The sequence below is a fragment of the Anguilla rostrata genome, chromosome 6 (assembly GCF_018555375.3).
Source record: "Anguilla rostrata isolate EN2019 chromosome 6, ASM1855537v3, whole genome shotgun sequence".
NCBI classification, from domain to species: domain Eukaryota; kingdom Metazoa; phylum Chordata; class Actinopteri; order Anguilliformes; family Anguillidae; genus Anguilla; species Anguilla rostrata.
Genome location: NC_057938.1, coordinates 9,858,264 through 9,881,177, shown reverse-complemented (window position 1 = coordinate 9,881,177; position 22,914 = coordinate 9,858,264). Strand labels below are relative to the sequence as shown.

Sequence of the window (22,914 nt, the reverse complement as noted above, 5' to 3'; positions counted from 1 at the left end):
TGGATTTTCTTTGGGAATGATTATCCCCCACCCCCTTGCCGTGACTTGGACCAGAGGGGGTTAGGTCAAGTTAAGCAGTGAAGTGGATCATGAGGTCAGTCTTCCCCTGACCACTATAACAGCCAAATTTTTCTCCTCACCCCTCACCACTCACACTCATCTCTGACTGGTGTCATGTGACACCTGTGCACTTATCAGAATCCAGCGAGCACCATGATTTGCGATGGTGGGCAAGCCTCAGAGCCTGTATCACAGCTTCCTTCCTGCAGCCAATCATAACATTGACTTCTTTCGTCTCTCAGCAACCAGACATCTCTTTATTTGTCTTCGGAACACAGATACCAACTACACTTGCTTGTCAGGTCCCTTAATAAATTGTTATCTTGTTGGCGTTCTGAGAATTACATGTTGCAGGGAAAGTTAAAAGTGGTTCCAGTTTGTGATTGACTGAATGGTAACAGAACCGGTATATTAACACTCACAGACATGTGGAGATTTCATCACAGAGGTGTTAGGTATGAATTTTCTGCCTGCTTCTGTAATTTTGTGTGTGTGTGTTAAGGTAGCATCTCACTGATCAAATTTATCAGAGGCTTTCAGTATTTTGCTCTGACAGATTTTCATTTCTGCAGGTTTTTATTTTTACCCAGATCGAAGGGGGCAGAAAGAGGTGGAATGAGAAGTGAAAGCAAAAAACACGGGGGGGGGGGGGGGTTGACAGAAACAGGCCACGTGTGTGAGAAACATGAGGCATATGTGTTACAGATCGTTTGTGAGGAGAACCGTCTTCGGTTTTCTCTTATAAAATATCATAGCATAGCACGGCACGGCACATGCAGTATGGGAGAACCTATCCAGTGAGGGGCTGGAACTTATCAGTCTAGGTGTTTCTCATAGAAATTCAGAGACTGACCGTCTCTGTCCAACTTTCTGTTGCCTAACACCACTGCACAGATGAGCTGCCGCATGCAGCAGGGACTGAGGGAGCCTACGGTTAATTCAAGCCTTGTATCTTTTTAAAACATTAACCGAATATTTTCTTTCCCCTCCAAACTTCGGAAGTCCAGCCGTAATTGTTCACCCCTCTCATCCCCGCAGCTTCGGGTTCCGTCGCCATCCATCAATTTGCGATGGATGGCGACGCTCGCTCGCTCGCTCGCGCGCGTCCTCCTGCCGCTGCCACTTCCTCTTCACTCTGCAATCCATCAGCGGAGCCGCGCAGTCGCCGCCGCGGAGGACCGCGTGAGCGGCGGAGCTGACGCTGGCGGACCGCGGGAGTTTCTGTTTCTGCCGCACCCTGCCGTCCTGTCCCTCCCCCCCTCCCTGCCTCCGGCTAGTACACCGTGAGGCGTTCCCGCCCTGGTCCCGGCTCTGTGATCTGCCTCGGCTGGGGTCCGCTGCCGCCGCTCCGCTCGTCGCCCCGGTTTCTCCCTGATGGGCCCGAAGGTTCATGAGCATTGCTAGCGTGCCTTGTGTGCACTCCAGGTCCCCCTTTGTCCCGGTCGTGTGCGCCATTTCCTTGCTCTGAAGGTCAGCATCACGCTAAACGTAGCATAGAAAACCGATTTAAAAAACGTCTGCGTGGCTTAAAATGGAAAGAAAAGGCGGGGAGGACAGAGAAGCGCTCTTGTTTGGGGGGCTGTTCGTTAACGGGTGCCGCACGAGCCCGTCCGTGTATGACCAGCTGGGTCCGCCCCCCCCCCCCCGTCATGCCAAGATTGATATCTCAAGTGGATTTCTCATTAGACAGGCAGCGTATTTTCTTATGAATGCAGTCATGGTGATTATTTTTCAGTAACTAGCCCCTTCACAGCGTCACACGGAGGAGGGTGTGCTGGTACACATTGCGTATTTTGAATATGACTGAAAGCGACACAATACTTAGGCTTTGACATTACAAAGCCCTTTACGGGAGAAACAGGCCTGCAATGCACTTGCTTGGCACAATTATCTGAGGGGTCTTAGAGTGCTAAAGCATGTCTGCACTCCGTGATACATTATTATAATTCCACTACAGAAATTGATTTTTCAAGAAGGCAATATATTGCCGTGTTGTGCCGTGCAATGCTGAGAATGGAGTGAACAGCGAGCCACAGATGGGGCATTTTATCATAACGTCAGGACCAGCTGGGTGTGGAGAGGCTCAGAGATGATGGTGCGAGAGAGAGAGTGAGGGGGGGGGGAAGAGAGAGAGAGAGAGAGAGAGGGAAGAAAGACAGAGAGAAAGAGGAAGAGAGAGAGAGAGGAGGTTAGGGCTTAGTGTTGGAACTCTGTAGGACTGATTCACTTGTATTGATTTTTGTTAGTGATGCCTACATGCTGAGTGCACATGTTAGGGATAGGAATGAAAGGATTGTGAAACGGCTGTCATTCCAATGCAAATAACCCATTTTCTGCCTTAATGCATATCCACCTCATTGTATATATGTAATTATAATAACATAAAAGCTGTCATTATTAGTGCAGTACGGCCGCAGTAAAGTGATAATTAAGTCGTCCCGAGTAGGCTTATGCTGTAAAATGGTATTCGGAAATTACAGCGGATACCATTTGAAAAGAATATGACAGGAATGACAAATAGCTCCCGGCAGGCCAATGTAACAGGGCTGTTACATCCTCAGGTGAAATCCGCTTTTGCGGAGTATTACATTTACTGAGAAACATTTCCCCTGCAGCAAGTTGTTTTTCTCTTTTTGATAAATATTCTCCCCACATAGACATACTCTCTTCCAGGTGTCCTCATCCTTTTGTGCCTCAAGTCCCACTTAGATTTATATTGCATATATCAAGGAAGCCTGGGAGCGCATGAGGCATAACCAAAAAACTTCAGGGAAAAAAACCTAAAGAATGGTGAATTAACCCCATGTTAGGATTAATTATATTTTAAAATGGTAAAGCATTTGGTCGCTGGTAAACACTGCATTGTGATTGGTAAAGAGACTAGCATATAAAGAAGTGAAAATGTAGTTTCTATGGAGAGAGTGTGGTGCAGCAGGAGCTGCTCGGTTCATGTGTTAGGCTGTTAATGAAATACAACATCCACCACTGAGGGGTTTTGCTTTATGTGCCAGGGCCCGAGAGTTCATTCCTAAAGTACTGTAATCTAGCTGTTTGTCTGTCCGCGTTTCCCTTTTCATTTAAATACCTGTATGTCCTAAGCAGGGACATAACACTTTGTATATAACTGTCCGTTGAAATGATGAAATAACATACAGATGGCTATTCACCTTTGGGGATACGTAGATTATTTACTGTAAATTCTGCAAAATAACTGGGTCAAACTGGAGTGTGATGGACCAGATGGTGACTCACAGGCGTTTCATTCAAATTTACTTCCTGCTTATTCCTAGTCTTTGGTCTTAATATGGTCAGTATTTACTATGAAAATCCTGACTCACGCAAGTATGGCGTGGCGAAAGGCAACAGAAACTTGGCCGCCTGTCGTAACGGAGCCGAATATTCAGTGGTGCCAAATTGCAAAATGAAGCAGTGCGTCAACTTCTGTGAGCTGAAGTTTCACTCTCTGCCATCAGATGATAGTTCTGTCAGCTGGGCTTCCAGCAAAGTGGACGGAGCCAAGTCTTCAGCCGCAGTATCTTCTGAAAATGGCTCCCAAATCCAGAGATTGCCATCTCTGTGGGTCGTCTGGGAGGTAGCCTGAGGATTTATGTGACAGCTGACTCAAATGCCCAAAACACACACATTTGGAGAGAATCTTCCAGAATCTCACTCCAGAGTGGGGGCATTTGCATTCATCCCTTTTTCACTTGTTCCAAAGTATTAAATCCTTCCACGGTTAAATCCTGCAGTTATGTCACAAACTGCAGACATACTGCTCTTTCTTCCTGGATGGACAGTTCCAGCTGGTTCAGCAGATCCAATATATCTGATATTGATAAGTAGGCCAGTTTGGCAAAAACCTCACCATCAAGATAATGCCTGCTAGGAGAGATTTTTTCTCATCAAAAAAGGCACGCCTTCCTTTTTCAGTTTAAACAGGTGATTGAGCGCCTGCCCTAACTATATTTATCGTACAGTTGATTAAGACAGAGAGAAGGGAAACTTGGGTTCATGTCTGGTTGAATGCTAAACGGTTTTGTAAAAAACAGCCTGGGGAATTAATATTGTGGTTGCAATCCGGAATGGATGTCTTATTTTTCCCTTATGAGTTCATGACATGCTTGTCTAGGGTTAGCAAAGATGTTTGGCCATTACTTTTAGTTTGTTTGCCAGCTAGCTAGCTGCTTAGTTGGTAAGCAAATGTAAACTGCATTTTTTATGATGGTTCTCTGGTAGCAAAACCAGTGCTGTCAGTAGCAGAAGCAGTTCTCTTTCATGTCGCTGTTCTTCCAGTTGTTCAGCGCTCCTCACTTGTGTAACTGTTACATAATATGCATGCGTTTTACGATCAAATGCTGTCTGTGATCCGTGTTGTTATAGCAATGCATGTAACTGTAAAAAATATTCTTATTCTTGCCTACGCCCAATGCACGCCTCTGCATCAAAGATCTAAGACACATCTGACTGTGTGTGCTCCTTGGCTGTGTTTGTGTCTGTGTTCAGAGTGTGTGCTAATGTGTGTGCCTGTTTGTTGGTCATGGTGGCCAATGTATGTCAACGCTTATTGATAATGGATATTTGCTCTGGACAGATCTGTGACCAGGAGTGGCATTACTACGTGATTAATGTGGAGTTTCCCCTGGTAACTCTCTACGTGGACGGCGTGACCTATGAACCCTACCTGGTAACAGACGATTGGCCCATCCACCCCTCCAAGATTGATGTCCAGCTGACAGTGGGTGCCTGCTGGCAAGGTGAGTCTGGAAACTAGGGGGCTGTGTTTGAGCTCATTGCTCCTAAAATAAAAATCATTTAAAGAAAGTATTACTAATGTACTCTAACAAAAAACTGGCTTATTGTTAGAGTACATACATGAGATACAGGGATATAGCTTAAAAAAATAAAGAAATTTAACATCACTGACCACAGCAAGACCATTCTTGCATGCTGATTTTTAAGAAAGTGACTTAATCTTCATACAAAGAAGTCTCAGCTTCAGAAAAATGTCAAAGGGGAAAAAAGGGAAGTTTAAAAGTTGGTGTATTCATTTCAGCTTGTCAAACACAGGAATAATGACTTCATTTGAACAAAGAAAAAACTGCTTAACGCCACTTTTATGATCTGAATAATTATGGAAACGTGCTGGGTAGCGGAACTACGCGACGATGCATCTCAATAGCCTGGGCCCTCTGCAGAGGCTTTCCAGTTCTTACAGTTGAGTCGTCATTTGGATTCCTTTGTATTAGCCATATTTCTGTTCTTTCATTCCTGTCCTCGACACCGCGCCCGTGTTAAGACTGCCTGAATGGAGGATTATGAGGCCCGAATAAAACAAAAGTTCACTGGCTACGGAACTCCGTCCCTCTGAAACTGGGCTAAGCTCCACTGAGCTGACACTGATATCTTTCCAGGCTATTAACGAACCAGATTGTCTTTCGTGGGCGCTAGTTTTCCGGTTCCTAATCAAGCGCAGAACAGCGAGTGACAGTGGGACTCAAACTGTGCGGACCCCGCTTCCTTTATCGCACAGATGAGATACCGGCGTACTAATAATTTGCGCTTCGGCCTCATCTCGGGGAGTTGCTAATTGGCCTGACTCGGTGATTTTATTTTGTGTTTAGCGCACAGAACTCCAGAGCCGAACAGGAGTGGGCAGGGAGGGGGGGGGGGGCGGTGTGGTTTTGAGAGGCCCCTGAGGGTTAAGGAGATTCCGTTTGAGCAGGTTCTCCTTTAACTGAATCCAGCACAAGATGTTGTTCAAGTCAATTCAGTCTGACTAACGTTCCCTGACAAGGAATGTCAGCTTAAGAGAACTTCAAATTCACAAAAGCACCGACTCCCCTCCCCTCCCCCAGGAATATGACAAGCTCCACAATGAGGCAAATTAGGCGGTAAAGTTACTTTGCGAACTTACTTAATGCAACAAAAAAAAATGCATTTTAAGAAACATGTCCAATATCCCTGCCAAAGAAACTTAGTTAAGCCTGGCAGGGTAATTGTTTTGATTCTGCTTTTCAGCTATAATTAACATCACAGTGTCCCAAAATTAAATTCACAACACCTGTCAGGAGATAAGAGAAATTCACTGGAAATCAAGCTGGGTTGGAGCCAAGAGACAGAAAGTTTTTGCTGTGTTCCTGCTAACAGCTGCAGGAATCATTAAAAACTTTCAGATCGCTCCAGGACACTGTCTTGAATCACTGAACACTGACTGAACCAATGAACAATGAAATGCAATATGTTCACATACAGTATATGCATAAAACTACGCTATGCCATTCAGATTCTGAGAACAGCACTGAGCAGAATCAGGTTATGGTTCATGAGCTGGAACTGGATGAGACTAAAATCTTACCCTTAATCATGGCTCTGCCTATTTATTTTATTTTTTATTTTTTGCTTGACTTATGAAGCAACTAATTACCTTATATAATTACCGTATATAATTACACTGGTGGGTAGCTAAACAGCTCATTCTCTTAATTTGTTTTATGGTAGCATTGTCATACTTATGCCTCAGATTCTGCAGCATCTTCCAACATTCACTGATTAGATTGCAGGTGCGTTTATTTCTCACTCTCTGAACAATGTTGAGAATATAATGTGTTCCCATAAACGTGTGAAGATTTCTCTCAGAAATTTAAGTCCTATACAAAATAACAAGATTTTCCCTCCATACCATTTATAGAGCTCCCATCTTACAATTAATTCCCAGAAATGTCTCTCTGAAAATTACTGTTAAAAATGTATTCTAATAATTACATAGATTTAATGAAGTTATGTAATCTTGTAAATTATGAGAAAAGCAGCCACTTCTGACGCCGATAAGAGAAAGGCAAGTATGTGCCAGTCAACTAATTGGCTCAGTTGTTCATTGAGGAAAACAGCCTGTAAGAAATGACTTGTTCGAAGGTCAGAGTCTCCTCTACGTTAATTTAATGAGCAGCAGCTAGCAGAACCAATTATTAGGGATCAAAACCCTTAACATGCGTGTGTAACTGGAAGAACATAGCTATCTATAAAAATGACATCAAACCATCCCCCTTACTGTGTTTCACACAATACATTTAACTATTTAAGCGCAAAGTACGTAATGTCAGCCCAAAGAAGTTTTAATATTTAAAAAATGAAAAACTGTTTTTCTTATTTACACACTAAAACTGGTTCTATGAGGAAAACATCCCAAACCATTACACGACTCATTTCTTTAAACTGTAAACACCTGTTTTCATCCATGTTGGAGATTTGTTGAGCCCTCTGTGCAAAACTCTTTTTATAAAGCACAGGTTGCACCATGTGCTCATTTAGGAAACAGACATTCAATATAATTAACTCAAGTCATCGCAACCTCACCTCGATTTCCACACAGTTCTCTAGGTGCAAACACTCAGAAGCAAAATTGTTAAGACACCAATCAGAACCTCAGCATGAATTAAAAAGGGCCACCTATGAGTTAATTTGCTTTGGAACAATGGATCCAAACAATGCAGATTGAGCTGAAGTAAGAGGAAGATTACAACTGTGAGGAGGTGGAAGAGGAGGAAGAATGACAAGGAGAGCATTTGTATCTGATGAGATCTGTGCTTCTGTAGTTGAGCATGTCCTTGTCCGTGAAATTATAGATTGTGAGTGTTAAAATTGCGGCAATGTTATTTGTTTGTGAGAAATTCAGACCAGAATAATAGAAGATGAGTGTATATTTCACGGAATTGACCGAATCAGCATTTCAACCGTTCGCCACATCCTTCGATGCAACAGAATACGAACGAAACAAGCTTGCCATGTTCCTTTTGAAAATAACTTAAAAAGAGTTTTAAGTCCTCTGCTGCCTTCCCACCCTGGGCCAATATAACACAGCACATCTGCTGGCTTTCCTCGATGGTCTTCAGGATAATACATTTCACTGAGAGCAGAGGGAGTCAGGGCAGCCAGAGCAGTCACGCTACATTGCTATTTGGGCTAACATGAGTTTCAACCACACTGCTGTGGTCCACAGCTTATTCACTGACAGTCCTCGATTCCGTAATTTGATTCTTACACCCTATTCCCCGTTCCTAAACACCATAGATGAGCTTTTTCTGTGCATGGTGGTGGAAGGTACAGTATATGAAATAATTACATATGAGTGGGAAGACCTTCTTCAGGCGATGGATGAGGCTTGTGGGGACATTATCTTGGGGTCTTGCCAGGGAAAAGGCATACCCACTGTCTGCCTAGGGCTGACATTGCATGCGGTGTAGATGGAAGCTTCTGGACTGACTCAACCCAGAGGCAGAATTTCTTTCTTTGACAATGTGTACATGTCTCTTATTTTAGTTGAACAGTTTGAAATTTTTTTTTAACATTTTTACTTCAATTTTATTTTTAATTCTTTCCCTGACTTCTCTTGTATGCTGGAAAATACAAATAAAATTCTGTGAAATGACACATCCTTGCAGTGTAATTGTAGTGTACACCCTTGTGGATACTGCGTACTGTTTCCCTTTAACACTTGCACATTTACACAATTCATGTCGATAAGTGTATACATATATAGGTTAAGAAAAAGCATATGGTTGTTGATTCATTAACAACTTTTATATTAGTGTTTCTAATTTAGCTCACCAGTGTGTAATGGGTATTCAGCAATGTTTATGTATTTTATTTGATGGCTTTTGTGAGCCATCTGAAGGCAATGTTTAATTAAGATGGAAGTTAAGATGTTTTAGAGTACATCATTTTGGTTCATCCAAGTCTGAGGTCTTGCCAGAGCAGTGTTTTGCGTTTTGTGTTTATAGTTTTGGGAAATGAAGCATCATTTCAGGAAATAAGCAGTTGTGAAAAACTATAATAGCCACAAAGACCACTATTCTGTGAAGATAATGCAAAATAAAATGCCTCACATACTTCTTTAACTGTGTTCGATCTGTCATCCCCACCCCCACTCCAAACCCCCAAATCCCAACCCTCGACTCCCTTCCCCCAGGAGGTGAAGTCACCACTCCACGGTTCACCCAGTATTTCAGAGGGAGTCTCTCAGGCCTGACCATCCGCCCGGGAAAGATCGAGACCCAGAAGGTCATCTCCTGTCTGCAGGCCTGCAAGGAGGGTCTCGACATAAACTCTCTGGAGAGCCTGGGCAGAGGCATCAAGGTGATGGCTCTCTCTCTCACTCACTCACTCACTCATACACATATACACACACACACACACACACACACACACACACACACATGCACACGCACACACACACACACACGCACACATACACACACATGCACATAAACACACACATACACCCACATGCACATACACACACACACATGCACATGCACACACACACTCACGCACACACACACACACACACGCACATACACCCACATGCACATAGACATATACGCACATACACACACATACACACGCACACACACATGCACATTCACACACACGCACACATCCACATACCAACAAACATATACAGTATGTATGCAGGTACACAAAAGCACACAAGTACAGACACAGATACATTATACATATGTTCACTCTCATGCATATACAAAGTTGCATGCACACACTCTACACACTGTATACACACTAAATAACTAGTAGGGAAAAAACAGTCTTATTATAGGGGTACATCAATCATTTGTCTCTCACTACACTATAACTCTGCTTTATGTGTGTAAATATGCATTTATTGCTACTTTAGTTTCCTTTGATTTACAGTGCTGATGGTTTAAACATTTTTGATGGTATTATACAACAACATCAATATCACACAAACCCTGTTGCAATTCTCAGGAGCCAACCAAGTGTCAAAGCCACTTCCTCAAACAGAATTCCTCTCCACCTGAGCCAAATTATGATTAGATTTTCCTGTTTATTATTTCTTTGCAGAATTTTACACAAGGACAATATTGTAAAATCCAGTATTTGCTTCTAAGGGAACTAATCTCAGCTATTTTAAGCATACGGTCGCAGTATGAGTAAGGAACGTATCTGTGGTATTCTATTAGCACAGAGTGAGGGGTGAGGAGGCAGTGCACTGCAGTAACACTACTGCTATCTTCTCCCCTTTAACTCTCTGCTGCTTCATAGCACTGTTTTCACAGGGAACACGCAGTAATTACTGACATAAACCCAGACCCCCAGGGGGCGGAGTCATCAGATAAGAAGAGATACATACTCAAATACTTCTCGGTTAGCCGGAAACGCACATGAACAACCTGCCCTGTGAAAAAATTGTGTTCTCATTTGCATGGGTGTAGAATAATTTGATGAGCACGAGAGGAATTAAACTGAATGATTGGAGCATTGACGAGGTCTGCTGGGTGAGGGGTGGCCTGTGATAGTGTGTGCGTGTGTGTAAGGGAGGGGGGGGGGATTTATTTATTTCCCACCCATCACAATCCTGTGGTTGATAAAACAGCCAGGTCAATTTTGTATACTCCAGGGCTGTGTTCTTCAGTCAGCAGTGGCAAAGTGCACTTTCTTTAGAAATAGACTGATTAAATCTTGTCAGTTTTCAAGGTAGAAGGAGAGAGAGCAAATCAGATGTAGGGAGAGTGGGGGAAAACAGGAAGGCATGCCTCGTTTCACCTTTCCACAAAAAAAAAAAAAAACATTCAATTTTCTTTGTCTGTTTTCCTCTGTGCCCCCTGGCCCACAGTGCTCTGGGAGGAAGGGGGTGGGGGGGGCTTAAGACCCAGAGAGTAACTCACTTCCTGTGAATTACAGTGTTTGATTGGGGAGCAGCATGAAGTGGGCTGGCCTTGTTTCCCGGCGACCCCGCAATAGCTCACCTGGACAGCTGTTTGTATGCTCTGTGGGGAAACGGGGGGCCGGGGTCGGCCAGGCCGAGCTCTGCTCAGATCCACTAGAGAAGGCGATGGCTTTTAAAAAACAAAACAAAACAAAAAAAAAAAACTCTGATAGAGCACATGGACTCATATAATCGCTGCTGGAGTTGAATTAACACTTAAAAACGCTCTGCGCTCTTTCTCCAGTTCCACTTCAACCCGGCCCAGTCCATCCTGGTCATGGAGGGGGACGACCTGGACAGCATCAACGCGGCCCTGTCCAAGGTGTCCTACATCAACTCCCGCCAGTTCCCCACGCCCGGGATCCGGCGGCTGCGGATCGCCACCTCCGCGCAGTGAGCCCCGCGCGCCTCCGTCAGCCGCTCTCTCTCTCTCGCACGCCCGCTGGCCTCGCCTTCCGAGGCACCGGAGACACCGGCAACACATCTACACAAAAGACAAAAAGCAGATACGGTCAGGGAGGGGAACGCGATTCAGACACGCCGCCAGCGTGCAGGGCTTACCTGGGCGATGCACGGCAGCCATTTTAACGCCAGAATGCTCATCGTGCATCAGCTGAGGTGGGAACAGAAGGTGTTTTCAGTGGAGGCTTGTTAGCATGAAACAGGAGATGTGACAATCTCGCCTTTAAAGTGATTGTTCTTTCTGTGGGGTTTCTCAGGCCCAGATGTTCTAAATGATTACGACTGCTTTTCTGATGCAAATGCAGTTGCTACAAGGGCACAATATCCACTTCGTATTTACTAAAAGGACGCAATGGGTCAGAATTACATTACATTACAGGCATTTGGCAGACACTCTTATCCAGAGCGACGTACAACAAAGTGTATAACCAGAACCAGGAACAAGTGTGTCGAAAACCCCAGAGAGAAGTACCGTTCCAAGTGCAGGGAACAACCGCATAGTTCAACTTGGACCCTGTGGGTTAAGCTGATTAACACTAACACAAACGAGAACAGCAACAACGCAGTCTATGCAAAAATACAAGCAGTAGTTAAGACGAGAATTGCTACTAGGATGTATTTTTTGTGGATTATATCACGCTTTGACTTTCCTTTTGATGCATAATTAGATCTGGTCATGCATATGCATACCTGGGGTGAACGCACTTAAAACTGGTCGGGAGATTATGTAAATTAGGCCAATTAAGTATTCTGTGTAATTTACTAAAGCACGCATTAATTGCGACACCCCTCTTTGTGTTAGAATTTCTATAACTCCTGAAAGCAGGCGGTAATTTGCGCTGATATATAGCCGATAGCCTATAGCTCATGCACAGGCTGTCGGGCTGTACACACACCCTCCTCAGTCAGATCAGTTTCTCTTGTGGGCTGCGTGGGGTGAAGATGAACGAATGATTCATAACGCTCTGGAAAGGAGATAGGATTTCAAATACGTTTCACACATTTCTACTAATCGTTCCTTATTTATTTTTTCATGCAATATGAAATATCTGTTTTATTGAAAGGACGCAGGATTTTGGTTGATGTCATCAGCTAGCAGTTAGTATGATAACACAGTTCTGAATATAAACAATTGTTCTGCGTATGTGTTCAGTAGGGTATATAATGAATTGTGAATAGTCCACAGTTTTACCTTCAGACAGTCTGTGGCCTTCGCTATCGCTATCTCCCATCGCTAGTTCATCCACGTCTACTTCTTCCAGCCCCATGACCTGCTCATTTTGCAGAGATTTTCCACCTGTTGTTTTATCGCTGTTAATATTCTTTCCTTAGTTGGACCACCACCTGTGTCTTTTGCCCTGGTAAAGTTTTTCTTTTCGTGTCCTGCCTAATATCATGCCATCTCCTCCTTATGTCCTCTACTGCTCGTTTTATTATACCTAATGAATTAATTTTATATGTGATGTCAAGCCAAATTTTTATCATCTACCTTGGGGTTGTATTCATTCCTATGCTATAATATGCCACTGTGATGATGTACCTCGTTGACCATTACCTGTATTTCCTCATTTGTAAATTTATGTTTTCTTTTTCTTGTGGTTCCCTCGCTGCCTGTACCTGGCTGCTCCATATCCATTTTTTAGCGCCTTGTAATCTGGACGTGTATAGCATCCTGTATTGTTTCTGACCCTTTTTATGGGTGTCTCCTACTGCAGAAATTTTAATGAGGGCGTTGAATTTATTTGGTTGCATAAATAGAACCAGTCTCGGTAAATTGGTTATTCATGTGTCTGTATCTGCAACCGCAACAGAGCCATATAGCATATAGCATCTACTGTAGCAAATGTTTTGCGTTCCATTTCCGTAGCAAATCTGGCCCTAAGTGTATATTTTCCATTGGTCCAGACAGTTTTTGTGTGCGATGAAGAATATTCTAGATATTCACAGATGGATTTTGATGACCTGCCCAAGCAACCATATACCAGCTATTGTGAAGTCAACAGGTCTTTTGAAACTTCTAATTATGCTATTACCTGTGTTACAGTTTAAGTAAAATGATGTCATGTGATGTTTATGTTAGAAGGTGATATACCTCAATGGCAGGCTAGCAGTTTATTGCTGATCCTTAAGAGAAATGAGTAGGTTAAAATTTTGATGTAACCTTTTTTCTTTTCATGTATACATTTTTTGTTTCTAATAAGAAATAATTTATAAAGTATTGCTAATATAGCATTGCAAATGTGACATCAGTGATCTATGGAAACACTTCATAAAAGGAGAACTTAGAATAGCTGGGTCCAATTTGTCATTAATTAACATGGAAAATACTCTTTGTTGTGTTTTTGCAAAACAACAGATTCAAAACGTGGAATTACTTTATTAAACAGTAAAACAAACATACAGTAGATGCGAAACAGCAAAAAACTGTTATATGGGACTTCTATCATAATGCTTTATTGTATATCTCAAAACTATGCCGATTGAATCTTATATTTATCAACTCTGAATGCAGTAATGAAGTGTTTGCATCCTCATAAAAGTGGAAAAAGAATGCTCATATAATCATCAGTCATTGCTCATCTCTCATGTTCCCACAGTGGGTACTTCCAGAAACTTCCGTAAAGTTAGGCAGTATTCTGCGCACACTGGTGTTAATTTGGACCCTAATAGATGAGGGTTAAATGAGAGGAGTCTGCCAGATTGCTCATAAAGCACACAGAACAAACATGGCCAAGCAGAGCCCAACATTTGCCTTCAGGAAGAGATTCTCCCACCTGTGTGTGTGTGGGGGGTGGGGAAGGGGGGGGGGCAGTCTGCCAAAATCTTCTCTGTGAAAAGGGATAGAGAGGGTGAGCCAAACCAGAGCAGACATCTTTAATTTACACTGAACCAGAGAGCTATTAAACCCATTTTAGGAGAGCCCAATCTCCACATGGCTTATAAATTGTATCAGGAGAATGAAAATCAGGCTGAGGGTCGGACGTCTTGCTTGAATGGGGTCCTGCTGGGCTGCTGGGTGGCTCCTCCTGTGAAGGCACTGCTCCATTGGTCAGCAAGTCTGGACCGTGCTGCGCCACGATTGGCTGTTGTGTCGCTGAGGGAGAAAGATTTCATTCGGTGGGAATGTCCACATCACTCACTATATGTTATGTATATCATCGATTAAAAAGAGGCGAGAAGTGGTTTTGTTGCTCACCTTAATATCCAAATAAAATATTTATTTTTTTCCAGTGATACAGGGTTGAAAGAATGCTGCAGGATTACCTGAAATATATCTCAAATAGGGTTCTTAGAACTATTAGACACCTGGTTTGCATTTGTTAAACCTAATGAATTCCATAGTGAGTTTCCATCTTGAATATTACAGCCAATGACTTGCGGTCTGTTATTCAACTGGGTAAGCCAGCAGAAAACATAAAGCACTGCAGCGGCAAATTAATCTGCAAAGGAACTGTCGTGACAAGAACAATCAAAACTGTGTTAAACTATCTAACATTCTGCCATATTAGTATTTCTTAAAATAAACATACTTCTTCTTCGGCATAAATTGGTAACCAGCTCTGAATCAGGAAAGAGAAAATTCATTGTTTCGACAGGCCACCTAGAAATGTAATTGCAAATGACAGCTCATGGAGGAACGCAGTGCTCCGATGAGCCATTTCTTCACTTAATTTTTCTCCTTAATCAAGCTGGAAGGAGTCCAATTGCGGAGCTGGAGCTAGACTCCACAAATGAGCTCTTATTCCTGCTTCAATGGCTACAGCCCTCCACCGCACCACCTGTTTAGTTTTTTTTTTTAAGTGTTTTTCTTAATTGAGATATTTCTTAAAATAAGAAAGTAAACACTTTGTTCAAAACTGGGACTCAAATGAGAAAGCTTTTAGTCAGTTAGTATGACATCACTGAAGAAAAGTAAATAACTGAAGGTGGGTAGCCCATTGAGGTTTATGCGGTGCCTCTCCACTGTCGTGCATCTTCATCAGGCTGTTTAGAGCAGGGGAGTGAGAATTACAATACTCAGTTAATGGAGCTCCTGAGTCATTTGGAGGCACATGCATCTAATCAAAAGTAATCACAAGTAAGGAGTGCACAGGCCGCCCATTCAACGAACGGTAGCGGATTGCTGTTTAAATTGAATAAAGCGGAATCACCCGAAAGCATCAATCTGTAGCCTCTCTTCCTCTCTCCTGCCCCTCCCCCTCCGGCTCAGGTGCTTCGGCGAGGACTCCTGCATCTCCATTCTGGATGTGGAGACCGTGGTGATGGTCCTGCCGCCCAGCGAGCCGCGCATCACCATCGCCGGGGCGGAGCTCCTGACCCGGCCCGCCCCCGACCTGCGCGACCCGGCGGGCGTGGCGCTCTTCCAGGACCTGCGCATCGTCAGCACGGTCAGCAAGAGCGACGCGGCCGCACACAGCGCGGGTAAGGACCGCCGCGCCGCGGCTGGCGGCTGGAGAAAGACTCTCCGCAGCAACCAGATGGGCAACTCCCGCGCTCCTTATGTCCTCTCAACTTCAGGAGGTTCCAGATGGTAGCGGGAGCTTCTGGCACTGTATGAATATTCATGAAAAGGTGTACCCAGAAAAAGCATACATTGCTTCAGTGCTGTCTTTGATCCACACCCTTTATGGGTGATAAATGGTGTGGTGTGGGTCAAGGATGGTACACAAACAATCAATGTATGATTTTTTTGTGCATGTTTTCATGAATCACATACAAAGGATAACTTTGCTCCGGTGCTGTTCTTGATCCAAGCCCCTTACGATGCTTCAAATTGGACTGTGGCAGAGAGTTAGAACAGTGGCAGAGATGCAGAACATTTAGGGTTCTATTTGGTGGATGTATAGAATCTGTGGTAGCGCTGATCAGATGGCAGAGACTTTCACAATGCACAATGGACACCAGTCATCGTGAACAAAAAACTACAGTGGTGGGGAATGTGCAATCAATATTAATGAAAGGCCATTGACTGAGTGAGTCTATGGTCCAACCAAACACTTTCACTGGGTTTATCTTTCATGAACTTTTGGAATTTTTCCCAGAAAGCTTCAAAACTCTTTCGAGCTCAAACTGGAATTAAGTAAGTTATAATTGTTCGTCGAAATGTGGCTTGTGTTTCGGAGAGCAACTCCGGGTGCCTTTGAAAGTCCTGCAATCAATCACGAGTTTGTCTGCGGTCATTTTTGAGGGGAGGATGGATAGTCTGCAGCTCTTTGAACAAAGCCTTGATTGATAAGGACTTGGACTCCTGTGCTGAGCAAGCCTTCTGTCGGCCAGACAAATGGCCCAGTGTGATCTCAATTAAGGGCGCAGAAATGTTCGCTACGGTGCGTCTCAGTAGGGTGGACACAGTGAATCTGACTGACAGCTTCGCTTCTTTTGTCGTCGCCCGAGTGCCACAGCCGTGACCTTAGGGGTCGGGGAGGTCTGCTGTGTGCGAGTTACTGGTATTATTGACTCACGCTTAGTGAGTACTGCACGTGTCTTTTCTGTCTCATTTGGCATTGGGCAGGAAAGCATTGATCCCCAAGTCACGCCGTGTGAGAGATCACCAGAGCATCCAGTTCGCAGTTGGACCGTGCTAAACTCTTAGGTCCCTGAAGATAAAAGCTAATTGGCTTGATTGACTCGCCCTTTCTGTGACGCTAGGCACCTTCATACCCAGCCGTGTATGTGTATGTGTATACAGCCCACAGACCAGGAGTCATTGAGCTCCTCCATAACCTGGACTACTGCGACGTGCTGGTGATTGGAGAGGAGCTGGACTCAGAGCAGGAGAGCCTGCACATACCCCGTTCAGCCCTGCAGGGGAAGCACCTGGACGCCACCAACTCCACCTCGGGCATCTCCATCTATGGTAGGTATCTCAGCCAATCTCAACATCAACTCCCATATCCTGCAACTCCATCTACAGAGCGTAAGTGAGATCGTGTCCACCACCTGCAACAGGCTGCTTGTCTCGTCCCAGGCGTGGACTCCATGTCACATTATGAGGAGGCCATCCGGCAGGTGAGGTACCGCAACTGGCACCCGGCGGGCCTGAAGGAGCGCCGGTTCTGCGTCACCTGCTCGGAGCTCAACGGACGCTACACCAGCAACGAGTTCAACATGGAGGTCAGAGCTCGGGGTCTGGTCATGTTCCACTCGCTTCAACCTTGAGGTTTTTTTCCCTCCACTTGTCCAGTCTGGCAAGTTGGTCAGAAATCTGCTTGTCCAAAGTAAATCTGTGTGGAGTTTAAGTTTGCTTGCCGAGTCACTGGATGTCACGCGCTTAGTAGATGATTGGACTTCATGTACCTACTGAGCAGTCTCTGGCTGCAGTTTGTGCAACATGGCGGTGCCCACAAACTGCACTTCCTGGGCTTCAAAACGCGTATCACCGAGCCCATGGAGAGTCACAGTGACTTTGTCCTTATTTTTCTACAGTCTATGGCCCAACATAAGACTCAGGTGTGAGAGAACCTGGCAACCACTCATGGGGGCGGAGTTTCAATCTCCTGCAACTCGCGAGGCGATGTCTTTATTTGAGCTGGGATTGCAGTTCTCCCTTGTGGACACTAGATGGGGATTCAAATAACAGCTCCTCTAATTTTCTCTGTTTGGAAGCCACATGTGCTTGGAACGCTATTTTTAGTTCAGCACCGCACTGAGATTTGAATGAACTAAGATTTAAATTAGCTCTGACTCGTTATTTGGCCAATTGGGCAAGTGGCCAAGCTGTTTTACTTTATACACACGAGATTGCTCGGGGCAAGCCTCATTGTTGATCCCTGTTCTCTTTTGTTTGATAATCTGCCCGTTGAATGTACTCCAAAATATAATGCAACCTGGATCAATTCCTGGAGCATGCTCTACAAGCATTAAAATCAGGGGAAATTTATGATGCGTACAAGACCAAGCCAAAGGGTTATCAGATAGCCTCACAGACATAGGCTGTATTTGAAACCACCTACTATGTGCTACATACTACATACTATATCAGTATGTACTGCATACTGCTTTTCAAAGTAGCATACAGTATGCAACCATTAATTATTAAATTATCTATGGTCAACCTTGATGTATGTGCTTTTTCTTTGCCTCCCAGGTCAGTGTGCTCCACAGGTCAGAGGCCGTGGACCATGTCAATCACATGGCTGCCCAATCGCAGTACATGCGGGCGGTGCATCACCCAGTCATGGTCCACAGTCTGAACTCCGCCCACAGCACAGGTAAGGAGCCCTGCCTGAACAGCGGCAGATTGAAAATACCCCTTTAATAATCTATGATGTCATGACTACTTTCACTCGATTAATTATTCATCCCAGTTACTCCATTTTAACGGCCAACCGTAATTGCATCCTGCAGGAGCAGGTTTGCAAAAACAATTTGCATGTAAAGGGGTCTGAAATGAAGGACAGTGGGGGGAAGGAAATTGCAGGGATGATCGAAACAAGAAAAAAAAAATCATGGATCACTGAATAGAAAAGTGCCCATAATCTCACTCTGCCCCCTACTGGAGGAAACCCACTTCCCAGCCTCCCTCGGACCATGTATAGTAAGATAGAAATAATAAAAGGGCCCCAAGAGGCACTATTCCAGAGTTAGCAATTCCTCGGTGGACCCACTTCATAATGTTTTGTCGCCATCTAGTGGTAATATAAATGTACTATCTGAAATCTATTTCAGTAAAAGAACATAATTGTGAGAAACGCCTCTCTGTTTTTAAACCCTTTTCCCCATATAACAGGCACCCCCCCAGTAGCCACTGTGGTGATTGTGATGTGCATCGCCGCCCTGGTGGTCATCGTTGTCCTGGGCATTTATCGCATGCATGCAGCCCACCAGCTGGGCTCTAAGAGCGAGGAGGGCGACACCGAGCACAGGGATGCTGACTGGGACGAGTCGGCGCTCACCATCACTGTCAACCCCATGGAGGTGAGCCCTAGGACGAGGGCAGAGCAACTGCTTAGCCTGTCATGGAATAAAGGAAGGGCACCTTCAAGGAGTGCACCTGGTCTCCGTCTGCTGTGATCAGTGGATGGCAGTTATTAAGATATTTCTAGTTCAGCCTCTGACCTCATATAGCCACTGACTTCAATGTCAACCACTGAGAAGAACAGCTTGATTCTGAGAATAAAATGAATGAGAGGTATTGAACAGCAGTTATATAGTTCTGTAATTCAGTATATTGAATACTGGAAGAATCGAGACAGACAGAGAGGAAGAGTGAGGAAGAGAGAGTAAGCGAGACAGAGAGAGAGAGTGACAAGTAATGAACTAAGTAATGTCACGTCCGTTTCTCGTCCCAGAATGTCGAAGAGCCGAAGGCTGCGGATGAGGAAGCCAGTGAAGAAGAAGAGGAAGATGAAGAGGACGAGGAAGAAGAGGATGATGGACTGGAGGATGACGTCACAAGCATGGAGTCCGAAGATAGTGATGATGAGGAGGCGGGGGTCCACAGGGGGACAGAGGAAGGCAAGAGCAAGGGCAGGCTGGAGTGGAATACTACCTTATCTTAGACTAACACACACACACTCACACTCATGACATAAATACACAAACATGCACTGATGCACACGGAACATCTATGCCTTTCTAAAAAAAAATTACATTTCAGATGATAAATTCCTTTGACCAAATTCAAATTTTTGCAACCAATCTGTTTGCAAAACAATGTCTCCCTCTGCTGATTGGTATTATGTACTGCACCATAAAGCCACACCGGCACAATTGTAGATCGACATTTGTGTGATTTTTCGTTTCCTTTCTGGGTCAAAAGCCACAAGAGCTCTGCCCCTTTTGAGCTGATTCTTCTCGGAATGCTCGGAACAGTTTCCAGCAAGTAGCAAAAAGAAGCTGTTTTGCGTGAAACATACAATGAATCAATGACAAAATCCATGCAAAGTACTTTATAGACTGGACATAGTACCTTTTGTTTCATACAATATATTGAAAAATGTAAAAACTAATCTTTGACATGAACATTATTGCATTTATTTTCAGTATTTTAATATCTTAAAGCAGTTTTTTATGATGGTATAGCCTATATTTTAACGATTACACTTATGTTAAATTTACAATAGAATAGAGTTTAGAAGATATGACTCGTCGCTAATCGGGGTTTATTATTTTCCCGTTATTCTTTATTAACATGTCTCACATTTTTGTGCTTTTGTTTGTCAAAGATTTCCCACTTTTCTCCTCTTGTCCAGGTAACACGATGAGGGCAGAGGGAGCAATGTCTTTTTATATACCGTTCTGTAGGTACACTATATGGTTCAAGTAGGATAACTGAAGCACTTCACGCCAGCTTCTCTCATTCGTGTGCATTCATACGGTAACTGCCTTTTCATTGCGATCGCCCGATCTTTCTCTCCATTCGCGGCCGACTTCCCAATCGCCCTCCTCCAGGCAGAGGCTTTTGTGTGCACCTTCAAAACAGGTCAGCTAAGGTTGAATTCTCCTTCGTATGGCTTTGCTCGCACTCAGAACTGCCCCAGACCGAGATCGACTTAGTTTCGGCCAGAGTAGCAAACGTCTTTTTTTCGCTTCATTTTTATTTCTCTCCATGTTAAGTGCGTATGTACGATATGCTGTAGAGCCTGGTTCTGCTCCGGTTGCACAGTACCAAACAGCACAAATATGCAATGTCAATCAAGTAACATCCATAATACATTGCAAAACTTGCAGAAAATATGCAAAAGAGAGAGCGACGTAAGAGTACAGTTTGTAGTTGGACCTCAGCAGAGGGTTTGACATGGTGAGGGATTGCTGATTTTACTAGTTAACACCCTTCTGTTCACAAGATTGCGTCGATCTGATACCCGTGTACTCTTCCGCACCATTTTGTGATTCGAAATGCAGTACGACTGAACAAAACAGATCTGTTATGTTAAAAGGGCAATTGAGTGTACACGTTTATAGAGCCACAGTAAATGCAGCTGTAAATAAAGTGTTTAATCAGAAAGCTGTAAGCGTGTTCAGAGCTTTCAACTGACACTTTGAATTCTCCACGAGGCAGCATGTGGATTTGTCTTTCACTAATGAAGAGTTTAATTGTTATTGCTCTGTTTCTTGCCGACTAAATTGCTAATATCCACTTTCACTAAACTGACCAGTCTGCTACCAATTAAGTTAGTGCAAAACTATTAGTATCACATCATCCTAATTCATTGAGTGTGGCCTGTTGTAGTTTAACCCTTAACTAACTACAGTACATAATTTACCAGCATCTGGTCCAGATGTGTTTAAAGAGCAGACGTAAGGACCCCGCCCCCATCGGGGAGAACGTGGGTGGTGTTGTAGATGGATCTTTTTTTCTGTGCTTTATTCTTGCCCATGGTTTTCCTGAAGAGCTCCATTTTGAATTTGTGTATTGGTTACATGTAAAGTCTGTAGCAGTGATTAGGAGTTCTTCCACCGCATCAACTTTATAAAGCCTGTGCTTGTGATGTCATCAATGTGCAACTCCCCCCCCACCCCCTCCTCCCAATCTCCACTCTGTGTTACCGCCTGCTTCGTCAGATCATGTTTTTGCTCGTCTCCATGACTCCAATGACGATTAAAGAGCCATTCGAAATATCTAGCCTGTAAAAATGTGTAAAACTATTTTATAAGTTTTTCTTTAATTTTCCCCCCCGTTTTTCTGTTCTTTCCTTTCCTTGATGGTGACTGCAGCACTTTCTGTATGTCAGCCAATAAAGGCTTGTTTTAGAATCCAGCCGTGTTCATTCTTTACTGTGAATGAGGTGTCGGATGTAAACGGAATGCATTTCCATTTCCATCTGAGTATAGGGGGACAGAGCGAAGAAGCAGGTGAGCATTGTTGTGTTCTGGCCACAACATAGAAACAGAGTTAATTGTATGGAATTAGAAACAAACACACAGACACAGGAATAGAGATGTTACCACCTCAGGCATGACAATGAAACTAGCCAATTAGGGCCTGCTTTACTAAAATCTTTAGCATGTGCAAACTCTTTAAGCTCACATAAAACCAATAACACAATCAATAATTAATTGGTTGTGGTATTTGTTTTGCATCAATCATTGGTTGTGTTATTTGTGTTATTACTTTTGTGGGCGCTAAAAGATTTTGCACATACTGAAGGTCTTAGTAAATCAGGCCTTAGCAATCAGGCCTTTAATTGTATGACCCTTAATCTTCAGAGGCTTATGAAGTCAGTTTGGCCCTTAAGTCCATAACTAAAATGCACACTGCCATCATGGCCATGCCCTCTGTTCCATATGAAATATGTTATAGGTTCGTCAGTACTTACGCAGAACCACTATTAGTGCTAAAGAAATAAGTCTATTGTAAGTGCACAATGCACACACTGAAATCCTTGAAACAGGGTTCATTGCACAAGCAGGCAATACAATGTATTAAAGCAATAAGGATATGATTTTTATGCAGTTGAAAAGGTAAGCCAATGAAAAGGAAATAACTGGTTACAATCAGCTATTCACGAAAAGTTGGTAAAAACCATAAACAGAAGAAATCAGAAAATATGTTTTTAGTTTACATTTATCAAAGCAAGTTCGTTGAATCAGAATTTCCTCTTTGCGTAAGTCCAACAATGCAGGCTGTTGGGCCTTAGGATGCAGCAGCACCGGCTATAAAAACATGTGGAAAAAATCTAATTAAGAACACCTTAAAACCACTTCCT

General features: G+C 43.7%; 1 protein-coding gene across 1 annotated transcript in view; it reads left to right on the top strand.

Annotated features, from left to right (window-relative positions):
- Nucleotides 1–21,965, top strand: part of clstn2a (calsyntenin 2a) — a 132,286-nt gene extending 110,321 nt beyond the window's left edge. Inside the window, exons 9-17 of the mRNA XM_064338252.1 lie at nt 4,652–4,814; nt 9,026–9,192; nt 11,046–11,194; nt 15,474–15,685; nt 16,953–17,120; nt 17,232–17,377; nt 18,351–18,474; nt 18,993–19,180; nt 19,555–21,965. Of these exons, the coding sequence (XP_064194322.1) occupies nt 4,652–4,814; nt 9,026–9,192; nt 11,046–11,194; nt 15,474–15,685; nt 16,953–17,120; nt 17,232–17,377; nt 18,351–18,474; nt 18,993–19,180; nt 19,555–19,764 (1,527 nt within the window). The 3' untranslated portion in view covers nt 19,765–21,965. The remainder of the gene's footprint in view (nt 1–4,651; nt 4,815–9,025; nt 9,193–11,045; nt 11,195–15,473; nt 15,686–16,952; nt 17,121–17,231; nt 17,378–18,350; nt 18,475–18,992; nt 19,181–19,554) is intronic.
- The last annotated feature ends 949 nt before the right edge of the window (nt 21,966–22,914 follow it).